This window comes from Canis lupus, chromosome 9, assembly GCF_003254725.2.
Source record: "Canis lupus dingo isolate Sandy chromosome 9, ASM325472v2, whole genome shotgun sequence".
Classification (NCBI taxonomy): Eukaryota; Metazoa; Chordata; class Mammalia; order Carnivora; family Canidae; genus Canis; species Canis lupus.
Genome location: NC_064251.1, coordinates 10,906,404 through 10,932,393, shown reverse-complemented (window position 1 = coordinate 10,932,393; position 25,990 = coordinate 10,906,404). Strand labels below are relative to the sequence as shown.

The 25,990-nt window shown below is 35.5% G+C and overlaps 2 protein-coding genes across 6 annotated transcripts in view; both read right to left on the bottom strand.

Moving 5' to 3' along the window:
• Window positions 1–25,990, bottom strand: part of ABCA6 (ATP binding cassette subfamily A member 6) — a 114,559-nt gene that overhangs the window by 61,040 nt on the left and 27,529 nt on the right. For all 5 annotated transcript variants that reach the window (XM_049113955.1, XM_035721586.2, XM_035721587.2 and 2 more), the window contains one exon: window positions 14,133–14,244. The gene's annotated coding sequence lies outside the window, so the exon portion shown is untranslated. The remainder of the gene's footprint in view (window positions 1–14,132; window positions 14,245–25,990) is intronic.
• Window positions 8,122–10,084, bottom strand: LOC112652959 (GTP:AMP phosphotransferase AK3, mitochondrial-like; the record flags this gene model as incomplete). Its single annotated transcript, XM_035720579.2, has 1 exon — window positions 8,122–10,084. A coding segment is annotated over one exon (402 nt), but the record flags the coding sequence as incomplete, so codon positions are not given.

Here is a 25,990-nt window from a genome sequence, read left to right as displayed (position 1 = left end):
AATTGGAACTAGCCTGTCGGACATGATGAGACCAAGATGGGGAAACGGAGCAATAAACAAGTAAAAGCAGCCACTAACCAAACAAAGTAGTTAAATGTGTATGAGAAATCTTTAGCTATTTATTTATTTATTATTCTTTTTTACTACTAATGCCTAAACACAACTGCCAATGATATATTTGACTAATTGGTGTTAAGTGGGCAGAGTGTGCTGCAGCTGATTTTTTTTTTTCCTAATCAAGCTAAGCAATCCATAGTCTGCCTTAGAGAAACACTTAATTTAGACAAATGAATAATTATGAACAAATTCCTTTCTCTGCTCTGTTCATACAGGATGTAGGATTTCAGAGGGCATGCGAACAAACTAAAAGTAAGCAGAGTGCCAAGGACTAAAGAAAATATTAAAAAGATTCAGGTCAGTTTTTTTTTTTGCATAAAGACTGGGAAAAATATAAAATTTATTCAACTCCCATTGCGTAGTCTATCTCTCTGTAAAAAGTTGCAAGCTTTTCTTGACCTGCCAAAGTAAATGGCAAAACAGGAAGTCAAAGTCCATGAATTGGGAAATCTCAAATATTTGACATGGCTCCCAAGCCACAGATGTTAATAATCATAAAGCTGAGAGTTGTTCTGGAAAAAAAAAAGGATAATTTTTTTAAAAATTAAGCTATGGTATTATATATGTATATTTCTTTTCTTGGTAATTAGTTCTATTTTTAAAAAGTCAACAGTGAAATGTTACATGTCTTTACATTAAAAGTTGGCAAAAACAAAGGTAATAAAGATGTTCTAAAGGTCTCATGGTGGGGGGAGTTCAAAAACACTGTTAAAATTTTGTATCAATATTAGGTCAGTGATTCAAACAAAAATTCTGTTTCTTTTCAATCACTTGGAATATAGTTCAGGTTTTTATTAATGTTCTTGTTGTTTTAGACTCTATGTACTCTATTTTAGGAATCTATTTCAGGAATTTTCACTTTGCTTATAACTGCATTAAAATTCACAACTACAATACACAACTACAATATCACATACACAACTAAAATTCACAACTACAATATCAGAAATTATTTAGATTGTAATTTATTAGTTTTACTTTGTACCATTGCTTCTTATATATGCTTTTTGTTCCTCTTCCTTGACTTATTTACTCTGATTTATTTTTATTTGGGAGGTCATTTTCTTCATTTAAGCCTGACGATTTCCCCATAAATGGCAACCTAATATAATGAAGTACCCAAACTCTGGCTAGAAGTACCTTGAAATGGTGGATAAAATAAATTGAAGAAGAAGAAGAAGAAGAAGAAGAAGAAGAAGAAGAAGAAGAAGAAGAAGAAGAAGAAGAAGAAGAAGAAAGAAGAAGAAGAAGAAGAAGAAGAAGAAGAAGAAGAAGAAAGAAGAAAAGAAGAAGAAGAAGAAGAAGAAGAAGAAGAAGAAGAAGAAGAAGAAGAAGAAGAAAGAAGAAAGAAAGGAGGAGGAGGAGGAGAAATTGTTCAGATCTAGAACCAAACTTTAAAAATAAATAAGAAAAGGGTAAAGAAAAGAAACCAAGAAACAATGGAAGAAACAAAGAGGAAAGGAAGGAATATCCCCAGGTCTTAAAAATAAAAAGAGAAATTAAGGCTAGAATGGTATGTCAGCAATCTAGCTGTCCAAAGAGGTGTTTCAATAACTTTGTGACCTAGACTTGACAGGTTATGAAGCTGGATTTCATATCTCTGCATGAATCCAGAAGCTTCACAGGACTTCTCAGTGCTAGAAATAGAAATAGTAAAACCACCAATACCCCCAAGGAAAAGTAAGGATGTGTATTCTTTGCCCAATCTCTGGATTAAAAAAATATAGAAAATGAAAAACTCAACCGTATGTAGAACATGCCAGATACAGGGCATAGGAGAAAGATCCTAATTTATTCTCCCTGCATAGTAGCATGTCTGGAAACATAGGAAATATCATAGCAGTTGGTTGCATTCTGGAGCCAAACTTGGGTTTGAATTCTAGCTCTGCCATGCATTAGCTGTGTGACTTTGCACAATCTATTTAACCCCCCTCCTTAACATCAAGATAATAATTGTGTATGTATGTACATATGTATGTATGGTTACTGTGGAAATTAAATTCATTGATATAACTAAAATTCAAAAAACAATGCCTGGAAAATCATAAAAACTCAAAAAACATTACTTGTTGCTGATAATCCTACTCTTCCTATTCTTCCTCCTCCTTTCCCTTCTCCTCCTCCTCCTCTTCCTCTTACTATTACTATTACTCTGGAGCCCCACAGAGAAGATAGAAACAATTCTACAGAGATATGTCCAGGAATCAGGGCACAAACCAACAGAGTTAAAGAAATATTCCTCCCAGCAGCTAAACTCATGATCAAAAGTCCACCATAAAAGAGAATCAGCAGACAAACAAAATGAGACTATTAGTATTAAAGAAGTAACATAAATTGGTTAAAATAGGAAGCAATGAAAAGGAAGACTAATAGGAAAATAACCCATTAGAACTTATAGATATTTAAAGTTACTAATAATTGTTAATATTAAAATTTTAATGGATAAGTTTTATAGCAGATTAGGCACAGCTGACAAGAAAATCCAGAAATATAACTGAAGAAATTATATAGTGCAAAGACAGAACAAGATGGAAAAATACTGAAGACAAATTAAAAGACATGAAAGACAGAATGAGGTGTCCAGTACATGTCTAATAGGCATTTTATAATAAGGAAAATAAATGGAAGAAATAAGAGAAATTTTCAAAGATAAGATGGATGAAAATTATCCAGAGTTGAAGTTATGGGCCCTCAGATTAAGAAAAAAGATAATGTGTCCAGAGTTAAAAACAAAAATCTAACAACTAACATTTTTGTGATGAGTTCTGCAAATATGAGAGAGGAGAAAGTGAAGAGAGGGAATACTTAAAAACAATAAGACAAGTTATCAACTAAGAATCAGCAGCCAAATGAGGTCATAAATAATGCAATAATGTTGTCAAAGTACTGAGACAAATGAACGGTCAACCTCAAATTCTATACCCAGTTAAATGTGCATGAAATAAAGATCCTCTCAGAGAGAATTTATTTACCTCTTGCACAATATGGCTGAAAGAAAGCTAAAAGATGTACTTCAGTTAAAAATAATTTTTAAAAAAACAACAAGAGTTGAGTTTCAGAAGTGTTTGATAAATACTTTCAAGTACATGGCAGAGAGCTGACTCACTGTGTTTGGAAAGATTGTGATTTTGGGGAGGTTTGGCTATCTAGGATTATATCAAAGCTTTATTGAAGCAAAACAAAGTATGTGTTCATAATTCATTTTCTAGGTAAAGAAAATTTTCAAGTAAACTACAATTTAGGAGTTTTGGCAGCATATTAGAACCACAAGTTTCCTAGAATTTTAGCCACAGCAATAAATTTACCTTTCTATTTCTTCTCCTTTTGTATGTTTTCCTCTCATAAGCTTCTGTATGTTGCTTATATGCTTTGTGAAGAACATGTACAAATAAGCATAGTGTGGTCAGAGTGACTAGGAGCCACCACCAGGATTAGATCAATATGACTCTAAAACACAATCTCAGCACCAAGAGTCTGTGGATCTCTCTAGAGGTATGCCAGCTGCCAGTATCTCTGTTCTTGCTCAAACCTCTGGGACAGATCTCAAATGACTCCTGCCTGGATTTGTTGTAATCACTAGCCTGGAGTCTCATGATGTAGGTACAGCTACTAGAGGTCCACACTGTGAGTTGCCAAAAAAGAAATAAAGCTGTCCTTGAAAAAGGAAAAATTGTAAGCTCAGCAAGCACTCCCAAATGTGACTGAAGCAAAATTCTAAATAGTATTTTAAGGTCTTCCCTGAAACATAGCTAATTTTTCTTTCTTTAGGAAACTTTGCTTATTATTCCACGTAAGGTTCAGTCTTTCTATCGTCCAATTCTCCTCATCTAGCCAATGATCTCTTCCATTAATGGCACATAACATAGGGGTCTAGGTTGTGCAGCACAGTGGTTGGTTGTTGGTAGACTTTCTTGGCAATTGATTAGATCAATTTCACTTTTTTTTTTTTTTTTTTTTGCAGTGTCCCTAATGGGCTACTGTATGTTCATCACAGTGACAGTGTTAACCAGGCCACAGGGCCTGGTGAGACACTTTTTCCCCCTCTCTGCTATAGGGATAAAACTGCCAAGAAGGTGTGCAGACATAGACCAGTGTCTCTAGATACAGAGGAGAAACATGGCTAAATTCTTATAATCCAACCACTCCTTTTCCACACCCACTACCATTATCAGTCTGCTCACACATGTTATTTTTTTCCATCTCTAGACACTTTTAGTAGAAAAGATTGAAGTTAACAAACTCGTTTACACTGAATGTATTTCACGAAGTTCTATCCTAATGTCAGATGGGAAAGTAGAATAATCAGATGAGTAAACTGTCTCCAATTCCAACTTCTAGGAAGTTTGCCTGTAGACTGAAATGCCATTGATGGAATTTAGACACTAATGACCTTTAATTCCAAAAGGCCTGGATATCTTTGACCTTATTTTCTTGACCTTCCTCTTCCATTACTACATCTGTAGCTACCGTATGGGATCTGCAGCATTGTCTATTAAACACAAAAACTAGACATGAACATTTTTTAGTTGCATTATGTGCCTAGCACAGAGGCTCATATGGTAGGTGGTTAAATATCTGCTGAAATAAAGTACATTTTTCAATATATATATATATATTTTATCACAAAATGTTTTATTTTTAGAAGAAACAAGAAAAAGAAAACTAAAAAGCTAAGTAGGTTATTTATGTAAAGAAAATGGAGGAATAGCCTCTCAACCTAAACCCTGCTGTTGGCCCATTCAAAAGCTTATTGTAACATAATGGGTAAAGCTCCCTCTCAGGTCTCCGATAGCTTCTGGCAGTGTTGTAGAATACTCAGTATCACATAGAACCTTGAGTCAACTTTCAGAGCTGTGGACTGCTTAAAGTTCTACCTTAATGGCATTTCCTCATTTCTTTGTATCTTCACTTGCTTAATATCCTTGTCCTCCAAAGACTATAAGCATCATAGGAATCTTCTCTATTTACTGACTGCTCTATACATGGTCTCCAGCATATAGTAGGTATTCAAGAAGTATTTTTTTAAAGATTTATTTACTCATTTATTTGAGGAAGAGAGTGCACACAAATGAGGGGAGGGGCGGAGGGAGAGAATCTTCAAGCAGACTCCCTGCTAAGCATGGATCCCCATGCAGGGCCCAATCCCATGACCCATGAGATTATGACCTAAGCCAAAACCAAGAGTCAGATGCTCAACCAATTGAGTCATCCAGGTGCTCCTCAATAAACATTACTTTTTAAAAAAGAATGAATAGAAATAATACATAAGAAAACTCTGTACATCTTCCTTAAAAAAAAAAAAACACACATACACACAAAGATTTCATTTATTTATTTATTTTAGAGAGAGAATGCAAGTGGGGGAGGGTAGAGAGAGAGGGAAAGAGAGAATCCCAAGCAGAGTCCACCCAGCACAGAGCCTGACACAGGGCTTTATCTCATGACCCTGAGATCATGACCTGAGCCGAAATCAAGAGTCTGAGGTTTCACTGACTGAGCCACCCAGGCTCCCCCCTGTACTTCTTTCAATTCAATTCAACTTCATACTGCTATTCACATGGGTTTGGTTATTCTTGCTTGTAACTGATAGCTAACCACACTAATGTAAAAGAACCATAGAGAGGATTAAATGGCCAATAATCAATTGATTTAAGATAGAGTCAATCTTTCTTAAGCATATGAGTGTGTGTTATTGGAGCTTTTGATGCAATTTCACATTCGGTAAAATGTCATAGGTTGATACATAATCTTCATTGTCTATTTTTTTTTAATTTATCTGAGAGCAAGAAAGACAGAGATAGTGACAGAAATAACACAAGTGGGGAGGAGAGGGAGAAGCAGGCTCTGCACTTGAGCAGGGAGCCTGACTCAGGGCTCAATCCCAGGACCCTGGGATCATGATCTGAGCCAAAGGCAGATGCTTACTCGACTGAGCCACCCAGGCCACCCCACCCCCACTGTCTATTAAAAAAATTATATTCATGATTTAGTTTGTTCTTTGTTCCTAATTTTTGAACCATTCCACCATTTACACACAGGCACATGCGTGGACACACACCCCACCCACCTTTTCTGAGATATGAAACACTCACTGAAAATAATTTTTCAATTGCTCTTTTTTCTCTGCATCCAAGTGACCTCAAACAACTTGTTTTATTATAAATAAGCCAGCTCAGCCTTTCTCTTCCTGTACAGATTCATCCAAGACTAAATCAAGTGTGCTGGAAAACCTCTGTACTTGTCACCCAAGCCAAAAATGTCCTTTACCTTTCTTGTCAAGCAACCTGTGGAAAAAGCTTCAGAATATCCATGTGGGGCTCCTGGGTGGCTCAGTCGATTAAGCGTCTGCCTTTGGTTCAGGTCATGATCCTGGGGTCCCAAGATCAAGCGCCACATCTGGCTCCCTGCTCAGTGGGGAGCCTGCTTCTCCCTCTCCCTCTGCCTGCTGCTCCCCCTGCTTGTGCTTTCTCTCAGAAAGAAAGAAAGAAAGAAAGAAAGAAAGAAAGAAAGAAAGAAAGAAAGAAAGAAAGAAAGAAAGAAGAGGCTCCACTCAAGAGGCTCCACTCAAGAGGCTCCATAGAGAGGCTCCATAGAGAGAGGCTCCACTCAAGAGGGAGCCTTCATTTTTACTTTTAAAATAATTTTCACCAAATTTGCTTTTCAGATGTTAAATGAAATCAATCTAATCCAGGGAAGAGAAAAAAAAAAGGTTTGGAGAAAAAAACCATTTATCTTTTCATTTCTTCCTCAGTTGCAAAAGTAGAAGGTGTTTGTTCATAGATCAAGTTGCTGCAGAGCACCAGCTGTTCACAGTGAACTGTAATTCTCTCTGTAAGAACTTGGGGCGTGAATGTGAACAGGGATGGGCACCCACCTCAGCTTTCCAGCACCATTATGGCCACTCAGTCACACATGGCCTCAGCCTCTGCCATGGAGTGGGTGGTCAGAAGGGCACCCTTCTCTGTGTTTTTAACAATAGCTTGAATTGCCTGTCTAAAGATAAAGCAAGGAATTGTTCACACTTAGAAAGTAATTTGGGAAAATAGGTAAATGGAAAGAAATATGAGGACTAAATAGAAAATTTTGTATTCCAGTTACAAGGGAAAAAAATCTTTGCTCTAGAGAGAGAGAACAAAAACTGTACTGCATTATGTAATATTACCACATCAATTGGCTTCATAGAATGAAAAGTTGAAGATTGGGAAACAGTGAGTAGAATAATGTTTGTTTAAAAAAACTTGGAGTGCAGAGAAACACCACATTGTATTATTTCAATAACTGAAAAACAGAAGAAGAAGAGGCAAGGGAAGAGGAGTAAGAAAAAGAAAATCCAAGCAAATATATTTAAGATTCTCTTAGATTCTTAAAACATCTATTTTTCCTTCCTTGAGGAATTTAAAAAACTATATTGAGTTTCAATGAATTAAATAATAGAGGATGTGAGCCTCAAAGATAAATGGAGCAAATGTAAAATATATATATATATATATATATATATATATATATATTATATATTGTTAACTCTAGGATCATACTACTAACTCTACACTTAATAGAACACCCCTCACCACATTTGCTGTTGTCGCCCAGGGTCCATGCTCAAGGATGGCATGTCCAGAAACACCACTGATGGGTCTCCCAGGATGCTCAGCATGAAGCACAGTTGTAAGAGGAACAGTGTATCTGGCTCTTATCTGTGGGGTACACAAAGTAAAACCAAGCCCCCTTCCTACCTCCCTCTTTATTCCCTCAGATAAAGCCTTCACAGGAAATTCAAGTTCTTCCTGAATCTTGAACGCTTCCACCAACCTGACAAAAAAACCACTGTAATTATCCATAAGCCACATATCCTTACCTAAACCAACAATATAGAAAACCCTAGCACGATCAACTTAAAAATAATATATTGAAGGACCATTCACATCACAGCAAACACTAAATCTTATGATTTCGTTATTTAGATTTTTAATCATTTTATTTGCATGAAAATGTAAAGACCTTGTTTACGATTTTCTTCCATATTTAATGAGGAAGTGACAGGTTCCTCTCTTCCTCCTGCTACAAAGTATGAATGAGGCTTCCCTCCCTCCCCTGAAGTACTAGGAGTAGCATCTTGTTTGCCTATTCCTTTCACGACCACATACAACTCAGGTGATCTTGCATTGTAAGATTGGGCCACAGTGAGTTTTCCTGAGGACAATACCCCCCAAAACTTGAGGGTTTCATCTTCCTGTTGCCCTAGTGATGTTCTACAGCCTTGTAAAACCACCTGCATTGAACAATGTAAGATCCACATCCAGCTTTTGTTCCAATCCTCCTTCTACTAAAGGAGATAAAAGTGGCCATTAAGCCTCATACACTGTGGATAGGAACATAAACTGGTGCAGCCACTGTGGAAAACAGTATGGCAGTTCCCCAAAAAATTAAAAATAGAACTACTCTATGATCCAGTAATTTCACTACTGGGTATTAAACCAAAGAAAACTAAAATACTCATTCAAAAAGATAAATGCTCCCATATTTTATTGCAGCAGTTTTACAATAGTCACATTATGGAAGCAACCCAAGTGCTCATTGATAGATGAATGGATAAAGATATGAGATATATACATATTTCTACTCAGCCATAGAAAACAAAAAGATCTTGCCTCCGGGGACAATGTCGATAGATCTAGAAGATACAATGCTAAGGGAAATAAGTCAGTCTGAGAAAGACAAAAAATATATGACTTTACTCATATGTGGAATTTAAGAAACAAATGAACAAAGAAAAAAGGAGACCGACAAAAAACTCTCTTAAATATAGAGAACAAACTAGTGATTGCCAAGTTGGTGGAGGGTGGGTGGGTGAAATAGGTGAAGGGGATTAAGAGTACTGGGTAATGAGCACTGGGTGATATATAGAGTTGTTCAATCATTATATTGTACACCTGAAACCAGTACAACACTGCATATTAATTTTACTTGAATTTTTAAAAAGTGGCCATAGGGGCACCTGGGTGGCTCAGTCAGTTAAGCCTTCAACTCTTGATTTCATCTCAGGTCATGATCTCAGGGTCGTGAGATCGAACTCCATACGGGGCTCTGTGCTGAGCGTGGAGCCAGCTTAAGGTTCTCTCCCTTCTAGAATTTGATAGTGTTTCACAAAACCATGTACCGCAGTGCTAACGATGCTGGGTTTTGGCATCAGTCTACAACACATTTCTCTGATGAGATACTTTACCGAGTGACATGGAAATGTTTTTAGCTTCTCCAAAGAATAAGAAAATTTTTTATCAACCACTTACTCTTCTGAACAAAAGTCAATATTACTACCAATTGCTCTTTTAATTAGGACATCTGATGTTTTTAAATTACATACCCATAGAAGATACCCTGGGTAGACAAAAAGATGAATCTTAGTATCGGACTCATTTGGCCCATTCTTAATTTCCAGAATGAAATCAGTAGAAGTGAAACTAATATAATTTTCAAAGAATTCATACATGCCAGTCTCAGAACACGGAGCTTCTAAATGCACAGGTGAGGAGTCTCTGCTCATCTTACTGGTGATGTACACTTTTCCTCATGGAGTAACTGATGCTTTCTGGTTTATTTGTGGAACTTTTGTTTGTAGGAAAGCATACACATGGGGCCAGATCTTGTTGGTTTCTGTTCCAGAGAAGGTTTCCAATACTCCCTTTTTCCAGTAATATTCCAGGACCGGCTGTGTTTGGAATTCATAAGCCTTGAGTCTCCTGACAACCGTCTCTGGCTTGTCATCATCCCGCTGAATGAGAGGCTCCCCTGTCAGGTCATCAATGCCCACGGCTTTGGGAGGGTTGAATTCGATGTTGTAGACTCGGCCGCTGGCCGGATGAATCCAGCGCGCGGTGAGACGCTGCTTAATGACTTCGAAGGGCACGTTCAGATTAATCACTGTGTCTATCTGATAAGCTTCAGATATGCAGATTAGTTTCAGGATGCAAATTCACTGTTGCCTTTACAGTAAGAAACTTAAAAACTTAACCGTATATACTGTATTTATTATGTCATAAACAAACTTTCAGTTTATTCAGAATTTTCAGTCTGCTATAAAATTGTGTTAAATTAGCATATAGGAAAATATTACTTTCCTATGACAGGTTTTGAGAACATGTGTATTGAAAAAAATGATTTATTAGAAATTGACATTGGAAGTTCTTACAAAAGCACTGAGGTTGAATTATCAACAGAAAATGTAATTAGTCTTGTGTTTTCAGATTATTACTCAGGTTAAGAAGTATAAGTATGTGCTTTAGGATCTACTTGCCAGTTTCTCTTTTTGATCACTATGTAAAATCTGCTGTGATGAGTGACAAATTAAAATACAAGAAGAAAAGCAAACCCATGGCCCTACATAAAAGCAAGCATACTGGGTCCTCAGGAAGTAGAAATAGATCAGTTATGCCTGGGGAGAATTTCCCTGACACACTTAACAATCATAATTAGTAAACAATCAAAATTAGTAAACTAATCAAATTAGTAGCAATTAAAAGGATTTACATGAGACGTTAGAAAGGACCAGGAAGGTAACTGAGTTTGTTGAAGGACTTTATTCCTAGTGAAAGCAGCGGGCAGCTGCTGGCTTTCCCTGCCACCGTCAGCAGGGCAAGAACTCCACCTGTGTGTGTAGCCTGAGTAAGTAGCCCTTTAAAAGCGAAGAGAATTTGATTTCTTCGTAGGGCAACAAGGATGCGTGCTTATGTCCTGTGGCCTGGCAGGAAGAGTGGGGCGATGAGAGGTGGATGAAAAAATCAGCTACATCTTCAGTGGGATATTTACTCTTACTTGGTGCTAAATCAGATGCAACGAGGCCTGGTACAACCTGTTATGAACTGCCTTTGAACACCGGCCTGTTATCCCAGGCACTCAAAATATAAATGCCAGCAAGTGGTTCTTCGTGTATTTTTGTGGGAAAAAACTTTTCTTTTGATTTTTTAAAATTCAATGTTGATCTTTCAGAATGGACCAAGGCTTTTAAAAAGGATTGCAGGACACATTTAATTCTTTACAAAACTTTCTGTAATGCCTTATTTGAATGTATTATGTGCTTTCTAAAACTGTGGTGAACTACTAAGCTTATGAATAATTACTGGCTTTCCTGGCATACATGACTCTTAATGTACTACAATAAAATTAAATTCTAGAAAAAAAAAAAAAAGATTCTCTCCCTTCCTCTCCCTCTGCCCCTACCCTCCCCACTTGTGTGCTCTCTCTCTTAAAAAAAAAAAAAAGTGGCCATTAAGCGTCACTATTTTTTGAGCACACAGAGATATTTTATACAATCTTTCATCTATTTATTCTATTTTTAAAAAAGATTTTATTTATTCATGAGACAGAGGCAGAGACATAGGTAGAAGGAGAAGCAGGCTCCCTGCGGGGAGCCTGATACAAGACTCAATCCCAGGACCTCGAGATCATGACCTGAGCCTAAGGCAGATGCTCAACCACTGAGCCACCCAGGGGTCCCTATTCATTCATTTCTTTTTTTAAAATTCATTTTTTAAAAAATCATTCAATTTACTGATAGAACAATATAGAGGATGCTGTTGATATTTAAAATGAAATTTCCACTGGCAATGAGCTTGGTTCCTTCACATACTATTCCAGTTGGCAGTTGGCTTTGTGTCTCCTGTTAACCATTTTAATAGAAGTACTTTTATTGGCTCCACTGTGTCCCAGCAATCCTAAAACTTCATCTGGAAGAGTCATCATTGATGTTTGTACTTCAAAGTCTGACTAACCTGAAATCACTTAGTTTAGTAACATTTGGAAACAAAATAACATTTTCAAAAAACTCCTTTATAATCTTCTATATTTCAATGTAAATGGAAAGACTTTGGGTTTACAGTAAAATGAGTCCATCTTCCTGATCCAGGACTGGGTTTCTTACTATTTGAATGGGGACACGGTTTTGAAGCAGAAAACGTTCTCTGCCAACATGTCAAGTATCTTTATAATTACATGTTAAGGTAATGAACAATCTCAAAGAATAAAACATTTTCTCCTTTTTATAGTCCCAAATAAATAAGAAATATTCTGATAAAGGGAACGGTGTCCAAACCCTTGTTAACACAGGAGACATTTCTTACAATTATTTTTCTTCTTTCTTGTTGAAAAGCGACTTTCTTTTTTCTCTTTATATTCTTTATGTAAACAGCTTGCCATTATGACTGTTTTTTGGAAAACATGACAAAGCATGGATTTTCCTGTTAAATACCAGATATCTTGTGCATTCATGCTTTATCTTTTATGTCCTAGACCATAAATATAACTAGATTTTGTTCAGCCTCTTTTTGCAAATGAAGTGCCCAAATATAGGTTCTTGAATGGAGATTACTTTATCAATTACTTAGAAAACCAGTTCCCAATCACATCCATTGCATTTTCATTATGCCCTTGGCCCTAATTTCATTTCTGGTGTGTTTCTTATTGATTTCCATGCAGTGTATATTCACTTGCTAATTACAGTTATTAATGTCGCAACTTCAACATTAATGCAAAAGGAAACTGCACCTCTTGCAAAAGATGTGAGATTTTGTCAAGATTGATGAAAATATCAGAGACTGTTTTGAATTACACTGATGAATGAAGCCCTGGCAGGTTAAGATCTATGAAAAACTGAAGAAGAGAAAATTAAGAGTTATGACAAGATAGATACTTCAAAGGCTATGATTTAAATCTGACCTACAAATGTCGGTGTTACAGGAATGAAAGCAAGTTTTGAAAATAAAAGCCAGGAGTTCATCAACTTGACAGGACAAGCAATTAGCCCAGTGTTTTTTAAAGGATTCAAGTTATTTGTTTTCACCTCATTCAGGTTTGGAGTAGTGAGTGTATTTGCTGTGTTCACTCTTACAGTTAGAACATCTTCCTCTGGTTCTTCTAGATTTGGGTAATATTCCCTACTTTTTCAAGAGATCCTACAGAAAAAATAAAATAATATAACAATGTGATTCTAGCTGTACAACTATCAAGAGAACGTAAGCCTCTACACTTAAATTGCTATCCTCTGCTTCAAAAGAAAGAAAATGATTAATTTACTACCTACAAGATTCCTCTTGTAGCCACATCCCTTGAAATATGTTCTTTGACTCTTGTCTTTAAAACTTTTTATCACCTCTGTCCATTAGCTCTCTAAATTCCCTCAGATATGGACTTATCAGGGTTTCCAGTCTGCCACCATCCAGATCATCCTCATATTACATCATAAATGATCACCAGAATTGGCTTCTTCTCTTCCCTTTTCAAAACATTCCACACACATACTGAACACACCAGCTCATTATCGTGTCTTCTCCTCAGGGACTGAACTTGCTGTAAGCAGGAGGAAAACAAGCTTTGGTGCTTAACCACTGCTAAGAGGGATGCTCAGAACAAAAACTCAACTTGCCTAAAAATACTATACAGTATTAACTATTTTTTAACTTTATGTTTCATTTTAATTCCAATTAGTTAACATGAAATGTTATATTAGTTTAAGGTATACAATATAGTTCCATACAATTCCTGGTGCTCACTAAGGAGTGAACTTGCAAGTTTCTTTTTAGTGGAAGTGATAAAGTACAACGGTAGATGAGATTTATCAACAGTTGTCCCATATTGTCCAAAGTGCTTGGTTTCTCCCAGAAGCACTTTGTAGCAACATATTTTTTCTTCTCTTACCAATCACACTTTCTAAACAATTTATTGACATTAAGTGGTATGCAATCAAAGAGCGCGATATGTTGCATCTTCCATGCAGTCTTATATTTTAGGAAAAGGAATTTATTTATTTATTTATTTATTTATTTATTTATTTATTTATTTATTTATTTTTTTAGGAAAAGGAATTTAAACACAAACATCAACTTTATTCAGTTTTGTAATCTTAACTTCAGAACTTATCAGCATTTAATAACTTCTAAATCTGGCACCTGTTCCAACTTTTGGCAAAGATTTTATTAATGGGATACATGGTTAAGGCCAGTCACACAGTAGGTAATATCGCTTACCTCTATTAGAAGTGTGAAAAATCCAATTAAAGTGTAGAAAGGTATTGAAATCATGCATAATTAAATTTAGTTCTTCAACTGATGACAGGATGATGAGTAAAAATATTGAGATCTAAAAAAAAGAAAATAACCAAAGTTATTATTCTTTTCTCAGTCATACATGCTATTTTAGGCTATTTTCTATGAATGACCTGTTTTCCTGGGAGATATTCTTATTTTCAATTTTCACCTTATATGTAGCAGTATTGTTAGGATTTCCTCTTTAGGAAGCATGAAACTATCATTACGATTGAACACAGGATTATAATAAAGTCGGACATATATATCTAAAAGATTTTACACTATCTGATATGGATGGAGAGCACAATAAAAGGAGGGGATGTAACATTATTTTCTTTATCACCCAAAATTTTCATATGCTGGGCAGCCCGGGTGGCTCAGTGGTTTAGTGCTGCCTTCAGCCCAGGGCGTGATCCTGGAGCTCCGGGATCGAGTCCCACCATCAGGCTCCCTGCATGGAGCCTGCTTCTCCCTCTGCCTGTGTCTCTGCCTCTCTCTCTCTCTCTCTCATGAATAAATAAATTAATTAATTTAGAAAAAATCTCATATGCTTTCAGCACCAGGATATAATTAAGAATTAACCAATGACATGACTTACGAACTTAAAAGATAAAAGACAAAATAAACATTGAGATGAGTATTTATTGCCATATTTAAGCAATAGGACAAATACAAGAATTATCCATTTTGATGCTAAGGCAGGCTTATTGAAGAGTTTAAAATATCCTCAAGGGGAGGGGCCCCTGGGTGGTTCAGTGGTTGAATATCTGCTCAGGCCAGGATCCTACGGATCCTGGGATTGAGTCCCACATCAGGCCCCCCGCAGGGAGAGACACAGAGCCTCTGTGTGTGTGTGTGTGTGTCTCTCATGAATGAATAAATAAAATCTTAAAATAAAAATAAAATTAAAAAATAAAATATCTTCAGAGGGATGAATAAGACACAGGGATAAAAGGCACAGCATAAGAAATATAGTCAATGATACTGTGATAGCATTGTATGGTGACAGAGAGTAGCTACACTTGTGGTAAGCAGAGTATAATGTATAAACTTGTGGAATCACTATGTTTTATACCTAATGTAACCTAATGTATGTTGTAAACTAATGTAACATTGTGTTAACTATGCTCAAAAAAAAATATCCTCAGAGAAAAATAATGACTGACAGCACTGTATGTAGTGACCCATGTTCCCACTCAGACTACTTTGGTAGTTTCCTAAGCAGACTCCCTGGCTCCAGTTCTCCTTCCATTACACATCCAGGGGACATTCTAAAAAATGGTTTGATTTGGTTTGAATTAGAATCACTTTCTTTCACATATTTCATTGTATGTAAGTCATCTGATTGCAGAGACTGTTTTGTTCGAGCAAAGCGTCTGGCACGTAACAGTAAAATGTGATCAATATCAATGAATGAATTGGGAAGGCAAAGAATAAAGACAATTTCTACTTTTTATGTTTATTCATCCAACAATCAAAAAAGATACATATTAAGTGTCCAATCTATGCAAAACTCTTTAAGTGGGATTGCAGTTACTGTAGTTGTAAGAAAAGGAGAGAAAGAGAAGAGGATAGAAACTCCTTTCAAGCAACTATTGAGCATTTACTGTTTACCAAGTACCTTGATGAACTATTTACACTGTTACATTTAATGTGCTTTGAAAAACTCAATCTTAACCCTTTAAAGTACTATTGTTATCATACATATTTTCTGATAACTGAAGTAACTTCTAGCTATTATGTGCTAGATCAAGGATTCAAACGTGGGGCTATCTGACTTCAGAGCCCATATACAACCACTACACTTTTATAAGCACATATCATGTGAGTCGACTGCCCATCTGTCAAGTCCATGTGCAATATGTTGGGTGTCGAGATACACATGAAACAGATGATAGATCAAAAAGCGTATAGGCAATGCTTCCTCCACAAACACAAGAAACATTTTCTGAAAGAAAAAGCAATGTAGACTGAAGTAATGTTAGGGTTCATTCATTTATTTTATAACCTTGTATCAGATTCTCCTTGAAGATTTACTGCCCACACTATCTCTAATGATTAAAGGTTTTGCTTTAGCAAAATATATAGTGATATATCTTAAGTTATAGAAAACAGACATTAAACATTCTAATTTTATAAATGCAATAAAGTAACTTATTTTTGACCACTCTACTCCCTTCCTCCTATTTATTTTCTTTTCACTATTTACTTCACAAATTACCTCATTTGTTTTGTCCCAAACATCAGGAAAATAAAAAAAAGGATCTTCCATGAACTCTTCCCCCTGGCAAACAATAGCAACAACAGTACATTTTAGGAAGTTGTAAAATACTTCCTGTTTCTACTTCTCCCTTCTATATTTACTCTTCCATCTGCTATAAACTAGATTCTACATTTCACTGCTTTACAAAACTGTAGTCTTACAAGCTAGCTATAAACTTCTGTATGTAGAAACATGGAGAAGTAGATATCATAAAAAGACCTTACCCACACCACTTAAAATAAATGTCTTTTAAATACACTGCTGGTCTCAGAAAAACAGTGAGGGACTTCTTTAAGAGCAAAAACAAAGTCTGAAACCCGACTTGGACTATTAAGTAAATACTAAATCTGATTGACCTGAGAACAAATGCCTATTCCAGTTCAGGGATGGAGAGGCAAAGACTTAGGCCCTCCTTATGGTCCTTCCCTCAAATATCTTCAATAGAATAATTAGATTAAAAAGGAACCCCCTTTATGAGTATTTCTTGCAAATCCCACATCAAGGGATATTACTCTAGGACAGCTTATGCAATTCTATGTGGTTTCTACACTGAACTTCTTGCGAAAGTAATTGAAAATTCTTTTAAGATGAGAGCATCCCCAATTTGAGATCTTGAGAGTTACATACTTAAAAGTCAACTTAATACATGCTCCTAGTTAAATAAAAAAAAAAGTTTTTAGAAAAGCCAAACACAAAACAACCAGCCACAATACAACATATTAAAACTATCTGTAGACTATTAGAATTGTCAAATAATAAGTACAAATATTATTTTCAAATAAACGTATAAGGAAATCAAACTTGGAATAAAGAATATGAGAAAGTAACAAAAGACCATGAGGAATAATTGGACTGTTTGAAACAGAACCAAATGGAGTTTTAGAAAACAAAGTTGAAATTTTTGAAAGTCAAAGATCAAAGATAAAATGAATAAGAATACAAGGGAATTGAATAAGAAATAAGGGAATTGGATGGAAAGTCTGAAGCATTTCTCAGAGTACAGCAAGGACAAGAACATGGAAATTTTGAAGAAAATGCTAAGAGATGTGTAAAGTAGGCTGAGGATAAGATTAATACTATCTCAGTAGAGTCCAGGGAGCAAAGAATAAATATTTCATTCTTACTATAGTAAGAGAGAGAATATTTGAAGAGATACTGGCTAGAGAATTTCCCTGAACTGATAAAAGAATTCACAGATTCAGGCAGTACAACTCATTTAAAGAAAGATAAATTAAAAAAAAAAAGAAAGATAAATAAAAAGAAATCCACACCTAGAAATGCTTTAATAAACTTAAAGATGCTAGAGTCAAAAGACCTTAAAAGCAGTCAAAGATGAGTCTTCTACAAAGGTGTAGCAAAAGAACTGACAGCAGGGTGGAGGGTTTAGGGTAAAGAGATCCAACATCTTGCTTCTTTGGGGCTTTTATATAGTCACAGTGGCTGGTCTTTCTGGATAATATCCAAAGGCTGGATTTAGTGTGGATTTAATACAACCTGTTAGAGAGTTCAATATGCCAGTAGAAATCCTAAAGGCTATTAAATTGCTTCTGAGTCTCTAAGTGTCCTCCCTGCAATACCTAATCATATCATTCCTTGGGTCGATTTTATAAATGGTGGTGCTACATTTTCTCTTTACCCTAAACCCTCCACACTGTCCGCATGATCTACAGGAGGGAAATGCAGAAGAAAATAGAAGAATAAAAGGATAGACCTTGCTCCCTCTCTCCCTACTGGTCGCCAAACTAAGGGCATGCCTGAAACAGGGTTGGAGACAAATCTATACACTGCTTATGAGATTAAAGTTATGATTTGGACTTGGCAGGCCTTTTTAGTTCTTAAGGTAAATCTTAACTATTTTAATATCTGAAATGATCAGAAAGCTATGGTATCTTCTCAATATGTCAGCAAGGCATAAGAAAGAGAATACAACAGAGATTGCCTAAAGTAATAAATGTATTTATTTATTAATCAAATTTTTTCATGTTTATTTGTTTGATTATGTTATTAGCCAATATGGTCACCTATCACATTTTTTTAAATCAGTAGAATTATTCAGGAGGAAGCCTACACTAAATAGAGAGGATTCAGTTCAGGTATGATTCTTTTAAGTTTTTTCCACTCTGTAAAATGAGGGAACTGTCCCAAGTGATCTAACCTTTCAGGTGAGCCAGGCCAGGATTTCTACAATTATTTTGCTTCTCTTCAAAGAAGCAGAGATATAAAAGAAAAAACCTCAAGAAAACAGAAGGCAAATAGGAGAAAGAAAATGAACAATACTGAAATCACAAACATGGTCCAACAATAATGGAAAGACTAAAGAAGTAATTCCATTCTCTTGTAAGTAAAAGAAGAATTTATACTTAACTCTGCATTTTTAAAAGTAAACTTTTTTTTTAAGATTGTATTTTATTTATTCATGAGAGACACAGAGAGAGAGAGAGAGGCAGAGACACAGGCAGAGGGAGAAGCAGGCTCCATGCAGGGAGCCCAACATGGGACCTGATCCTGGGTTTCCAGGATCACACACTGGGATGAAGGTGGCACTAAACCGCTGAGCCACCAGGACTGCCCAAGGGTAAGCTTTAAGAAAATTTCATATAAATGTGCACATGCATAGAAACTTACAGTAAGAAAGCCAAGAGACCAAAAGCCATTATTCTTTCTCCTATTGTGAAAGATGAATAAAATCACATATGAGGAGAATATAAGAGAAGTGGCACAACCAACTATGCAAACCACCTGCAAACAATAGGGCCAATAGTAAGATGACAGCTGGCCAGCCACGTGTAGGACAGGGAACAGGGAGATAATTAGATCATAAGACTGTGCAAGGTGATTTTCTTATATATGCCTTCTGTTAATGATACAGGGTTAATGAAAGTGGATGTTCGTTTTGATTCTATTATTATATTTGGCCCAGTGAAAAAAAATTATCACTTACATGAGCAAACATGAGTCCCAGTGAAAATCTGAGTTCCAAAACCATGAGGCAGTTAATTAAATATATTGCAAGAAGAATCAAACAGTATAATGGAAGGTCCACCAGAGCCTGTCCAAGCCGGTATGCTGAAAGACACAGGCCTGAAATCCATAACTGAAACTGAGTTTCTGCTGATAAGGAAACAGAAGCGACACTGAAGGGTTTGAAATGATAGCTAGAAAAGGTATTTTGTTTATGCAAAAATATTAATTTTTGATAAATTTTAGAAATAGCGTGTAGTAGTGGCAGGTGTTCTTTTTTTTGTCTATATCATTATTTATGGTGAATCTGCACTTCAGTTACTTTCAAACCCAAATGTAGGTAAGCAGGCCTCAGGACAACTAGGATGCTACTGGAAAAGCGCATTCTCCTAAGTATCTGACACCCAGTGTGAGAATGTATAGTCATTGGCTCAACAGGAAAGGTCTGACTTATTTGTCAAGTTGATTTACCCTTTGATATGGATAAATAAAAATAATTATCACATACATTTTTAAAATGCCAATTTACAAAAACATAGTTAAAAGTTTGGAAACACAGTACATCTTATATTTGATGCTCCATTTAAAAACACAAATTCCCTTCGGAATTGTGAAATAACAACAGGATGTCAAAAAAAATAGCACATTTTCACCTCTACAGTTGATTTAGTATGATTCCCTTTAAAGGTGAGGCAAGTTCATTGTGTTGAATAGTGAACTTTCTGATCCTTTTGACATCATGATTAACCATTTAATAGAACCCATAATGAGATTAGAGCAACGACATAACTTATGTGGAAACACATTTTTCTTGAAGAGCCATCCTGAGTGCATAAAACAATCAAATTCTAACTACTAAATTTCGATAAAATAATCTTTTCCTCCTCTCTTCCCCCTCCCCTCCCCTCCCTTCCCCCTCTTACTTTGCAATAGCTGATGCTGCTCATGCCAATGTAAGGAGAAATGTGGTTTGCAAGGACCAACAGAAATAAGGGTCCATTAATGTCTTAATGTCCAGCATTAAGACATTCTGAAAGTTCACAGCACATCTGTAAGCTATCGAAATTGTTATATATCTTACAATCAAACACAGTTATATTTTTAAGAAATGGTGAAAAGTTCAGAATGGAGCATATACCTAATTTAAGAAGCAAATAAAAAGAGAAGTAATCATATTTTGTTATCACTAACAGCAGGTCCCATTCCCAGGAACTGCATGATATCAAAAGAAATTCAAAAAATTTTAAAAATTAAAAAAATTTTATAGGCATGTATTGAGAGAACATGAATTTGCATCTAGTAATTGTTAAATGAAGACACATACTCTTTGCAGCTGTACTGATACTCTCTGAAGCTGCCATTTGTTTCAGTTCCCTATTCCTCAGTAGATGAATTCTAGATAACAGCCTAAAATTCTAATAGTAACTGTCTTGAAGCTGCTCTTATGGTTTTGTCCCTACCTACAAGATATAATTAGAGGAGAGCAAATCTTTCCTGCATTAAATAATTTCTTGAATTCTAGAAGTGTTTAAATTAATCTTTATGGCATGAGAGGGTCTTACTATAAATCTAAGTTGTTTTCCAGAAACAGTAATTTCTTGCTGTTATAACAATAGACTAAAAAAAAAAACAGGAGTACAGAAATTGCCTTTTTCATATGCAAAAAAACTAGAGGTGTCATTATATTAATTTTTTATGGTAAAAATTTCATTTTCTACAACCACTATGCATGTACTTGCAAATATCCACCCAATTTCCACAATTTGTCCCTTTTTTGTCTACCGTAATTAAACACATCTGTTAAGAATTATTTGAAGGCTAAGTAAGGAAGGTTATTAAAATTGTAGATGATCAAAAATTGCAATGTATTCCACAAGAGATAAAACACAAAAAAGCAAGACCTAAAAGGACACTTCAGAATTTTAAATGATAGAGAAAACACTACAGAACTGTTAAATAATCACAATTTTCGAGTTGGGGCCATACATTCTCATAAATTTCACACACACTCTCCACAATTGCTTTAGTCAATGTATATCACAAACTCAACATTCCCCCCAGGAAGATATCATAGAAGATTAAGGATTTGCATTTGAGGCTTTGCTGGTGCTCTAGATTGCTAAGCAAATCCATTCATTCACTGATTTCAGCAAATATGTATTGGGCACCTCATTTAAGTGTGAAGAACTATTTAAGACAGTGAACCAAAGTCCAAATTATGACTCTTCAACAGGCCTATTATTTTTTCTTTATCATTTAAAAATGTTTAAATAATAATATAAATAAATATTAAAAATAATAAATTTTTTCAGTGTCTTTTTGGATTTTGGCTCTTTTAATGTTCTATGTCTTGGGGAGCTGGGTATAATTTCTGATTAGACAAGATTTCAGACTAGAAAGATGAGGCCAGTGATAAAACAACTCTGTAGGGTGGTACCAGGTGCTAATAAATGGAAAAATAGATCAGCATAAAGGATAGAAAATGTAATTACTTTTAATTTACTAAAGCAATAAATTTTATTATATATTTAATTTTTTCCATTAAAAGTTTGAGATTAAATACAAAACTCCTTGAAAAGTTCCTGATCTTTCACAATAAGTAATAGCAAACATGGATTGAAAGCCAGCTCTCCCTGTTACAAGCATGTAAGCTCCACAGACAGGAACTTTTGTCTGTTCTGTTCATGCTGTATCCCCAACCCTGAGAGTACCAGACAGACACTCAAGAAGTATTTGTAGAATGAATGAAAAATGTATATGTCAGGCTCTGTTTTGGTACTTAGGAAACTGATTTAATCCTCACAATAATCATATAATGTAGGTACTATTATATTCCCCATTCTATAGATGACAACAGTGAAGCAAGGAATGGCTAAGAAACTTGCTAATAAATAGCATAAACAGGGATTCAAACTCAGGTGGTATGCTATCGAGTTCTTGCCCTTTATCCCTCACTAAATTGCCTCTTATATAAGTCAATACCATACTTACAAAAGGCAATGTGCTTCACTCAGTTTTAATAAGCCCTATAAAACTAAAAATTTCATGAAGGGCATTGCTAACAATTGCCATAAGAACAGGAAAACAAGTCATTCTCTTGGTACATGCAATTGGAAATCAGTAATCCTTTAAAACACACACACAAATATAAGTTGTAAATTCTTAAAGTAAACATACTTATTGTATAATTTATAAGTTACCAGGGTGGAATTAGGGTGAAAGGAGGCTCTTAATTTTTCTTTGACACATTAGCCTTTTTGAATTGTTGAATTGTTATAAGAATGCATTATTTTGGTAATCCAAATGACTTATTCTATAATTGAAATAAATGAACATTCACTAACATGGAAATATGTCAGAAATTTAGATCTTATGTAACAGAGAATTCAGAATACAATTCCAATTCAGAAAAATATATTTTCAAATATACGACAGTTCTATAAATAGTGAGTTTGTGATTTTATAAAGGAAAAGAGTGTAGAAGACACTTACCAAATGATTAAGTCAGAAATATAATATGGAAAAATTAAAAAATGAAATTAGAGGAGTGCCTGAGTGGCTTAGTTGGTTAAGTGACTGCCTTCCTCTCAGGTCATGATCTCAGGGTCCTGGAATCACCACATCCCCAGCCCCAAACAGCAGGCTCTCTGGTCTGGAGTCTGCTTCTCCCTCTCCCTTTGCCCCTCCCCATCCTGCTCTCTCTTTTTTCTCTCTCTTGCTCTCTCTCTCTCTCTCATTCTGTCTCAAATAAATAAATGAAATTAGAGAATTTTACCTTCTATATTACATATTCTAGTAATGTTTGAATTTCTCTATTAAACATGCATTGCTTTTTTCTGCTTTATTGAGGTATAATTGACAAAATTTTAAGATACTTAAAACGTACATCATAATGATTTGACATACATATATATTGTGAAGAGATTTCTCCCATCTAGTTAACGTCTCCATCACCTCACATGTATATATATGTGTGTGTGCATACATATAAATAGGAAAACTTTTAAGTTCTACTCAACAAATTTCAATTATACCATACAGTGTTAGCAACTAGACTCTCCATATTATATATTAGGTCTTCAGATCTTATTCATCTTATAGTTGAAGGCTCATACCCTTTTACCAGTCTAATCCTATTTCCACCTACCTCCCTGGCAATCACTTTTCTACTCCCTGTTTCTAGGGGTTTGACCTTTTTTTTTTTCTACTTATAAGTGATAAGCCTTTCTCTGTCTGATTTACTTAACTCAGCAAAATGCCCTCAAGATCTATCCATGTTGTTGCAAAACATGCATTGCTTTTACAACAAGTAAAATCACTAATAAAAGATGAACCTTTAAGAAAAAACGTGCTCTTTAAAGGATTAAAATTTCATACCTTACTCAAAAAGGACTCAAGTTATACCGATATAGAACAGCTGGATTGCTTTTCTACCGATCTAATGTATTAGAAGGTGGTAAAACCCCATTCATGATAAAACAGTACATGGATGCAAATATACCTTCTGGCCCCCCGATGCTATGATGGGTCCATTGTAGGAAGGATCATCTGAGCCATTTCTATTTCTAAAGTCATCTACTTCTTAGACACTTTTTTTTTAAAGGTTTTATTCATTTATTCATGATAGACATAGAGAGAGAGAGAGAGAGAGAGAGAGAGGCAGAGACACAGGCAGAGGGAGAAGCAAGCTCCATGCAGGGAGCCCGACATGGGACTCAATCCCGGAACTCCAGGATCATGCCCTGGGTCAAAGGCAGGTGCTAAACCGCTGAGCCACCCAGGGATCTCCGCAAAGGAAAAAGTTTAAAAGAGGGGAAAATTAAAATTGAGAAATAAATAAATTCATTTTATTCATAGAAATTATAGCATTTAAAAAATATGTCAAAGAGTGAATGAATTTCTGATACTCCTGTTTTACTGCTATTGTCCTAGTTCAGTGACATTTTCTCTATCCACCCCTACCCAGAAACAAAAACCACCCTCATCTCCTCCCTTTCTCACTTCCTCCGTCTAATATATAATTAACCACCAAGTCAGATTGTTTCTACCTCCTAAGTATCTCCTGAGTCTGTCCTCCCCTCTATATTACACTGGTCCTCAATTTTGCCCCCCTCCTCTCTAACATAGATTATTATGATGTCCACCTGCTTTGGGCCCATCCTCCACACAGCTGTCAGAGTGATCTTCCTAAAACACAAATCTCATCAGTGAAAGGTCCTACATAGATTATATCAATCTGTCTCTATTTCCTGCACCAATGGTTCTAAGGTTCTTAGATTACTTGGATGGATAATATTTTTAATATAAATATACTGTGCACATTAAGGACAATTCAAAACCTCCTATCTTGTTATGATCACCATTGCAAGAAAGAAAAAAAATTTCACCACAAAAATATAGATACTTAAAGGCTATAATCCCACGATATGAAAAACAATTTCCAATGAAAGAATTAACGTACATAAATAAGTTTCACAATATTTTTCTCATTTTAACAAAAACAAGAGAAAAAAAAAACATAGTCAGGGTCACCACCAATACCAGAACTTCCCTAGAGGATAGAATCCCCAATTCTGCATGTAATCCATGGAGTTAGCAAGAGCAGGCACCTACAGAGGGACTTAAATGGAAGTGAACTTCAGCATCACCGGGATCATTACATGCTGTATTCCCCAGCTATGTACAGATGTGTATTTGGAAAAAAGAAATCTCCCTTTGTAATTTTTTGTTAGTTGGTTATTAATTCCTACACTAGAACCACATCTGGCATGCAAACTATGCAATAACTTTACCTAACTTTTCATTTCTCCTACACAACAGCTGTTTCCCTTTGCTGGGCACACGTGCTCTTCCTTTTGACTATACAATTCTTTGTGCACTCTTGTGCAGGCAAAGTTTATTATCCTTTATATGCAGTTGAAGTTCTTTCCTCCCACATAACCCTAGGACTTATCCTATCATTAGAATCTTGTGGATCCCCTCCTCTCACACTTGCTGTGCTTCATTTAATTCCTGATTTATGTGTTTCCAATGCTAACTGTGAAAGCCTTGAAGAAACAGACTGTTGACCCATATAAACTTAATAAGGAGTTATGTGTTAAACAGATACATAGACAAAATCTGATATCTGATTAGTATCAACTTTATGGGAAATTTTGGTTCAGAAAAAGAATTATGAATGTAAAAACATTTAAATATAATTTACTCTAAAAATGTGGGTTTGAAAGATGTTTATAAAAATTTGACTTAAAAATACATATTGTACCCAAATAAGGGGAAGTGAGATTGAACCAAATTTGTGGGGAAAAGAAAAAAAAAAAGACAAGGAGGAAAAAAGGGAGGGGTAGATAAAGAGGAGGGGGAAGAGGAGAAGGAAAAGAAGAAATAGATTTTTTTATTTGAAGCTGAGGAGGGACATTCTTGTATTCCTTCTTCAAATATTTATTGAGAGCTTCTTATGCACCACGTGGTCTCCAGATGGAAAAACACATTGTTTATCCTGAAGAAAGTTAAAATAGGAAAACAAATATATGCATTTACGTAATTCATCAGGAATTTATTGAGTATCTACCAT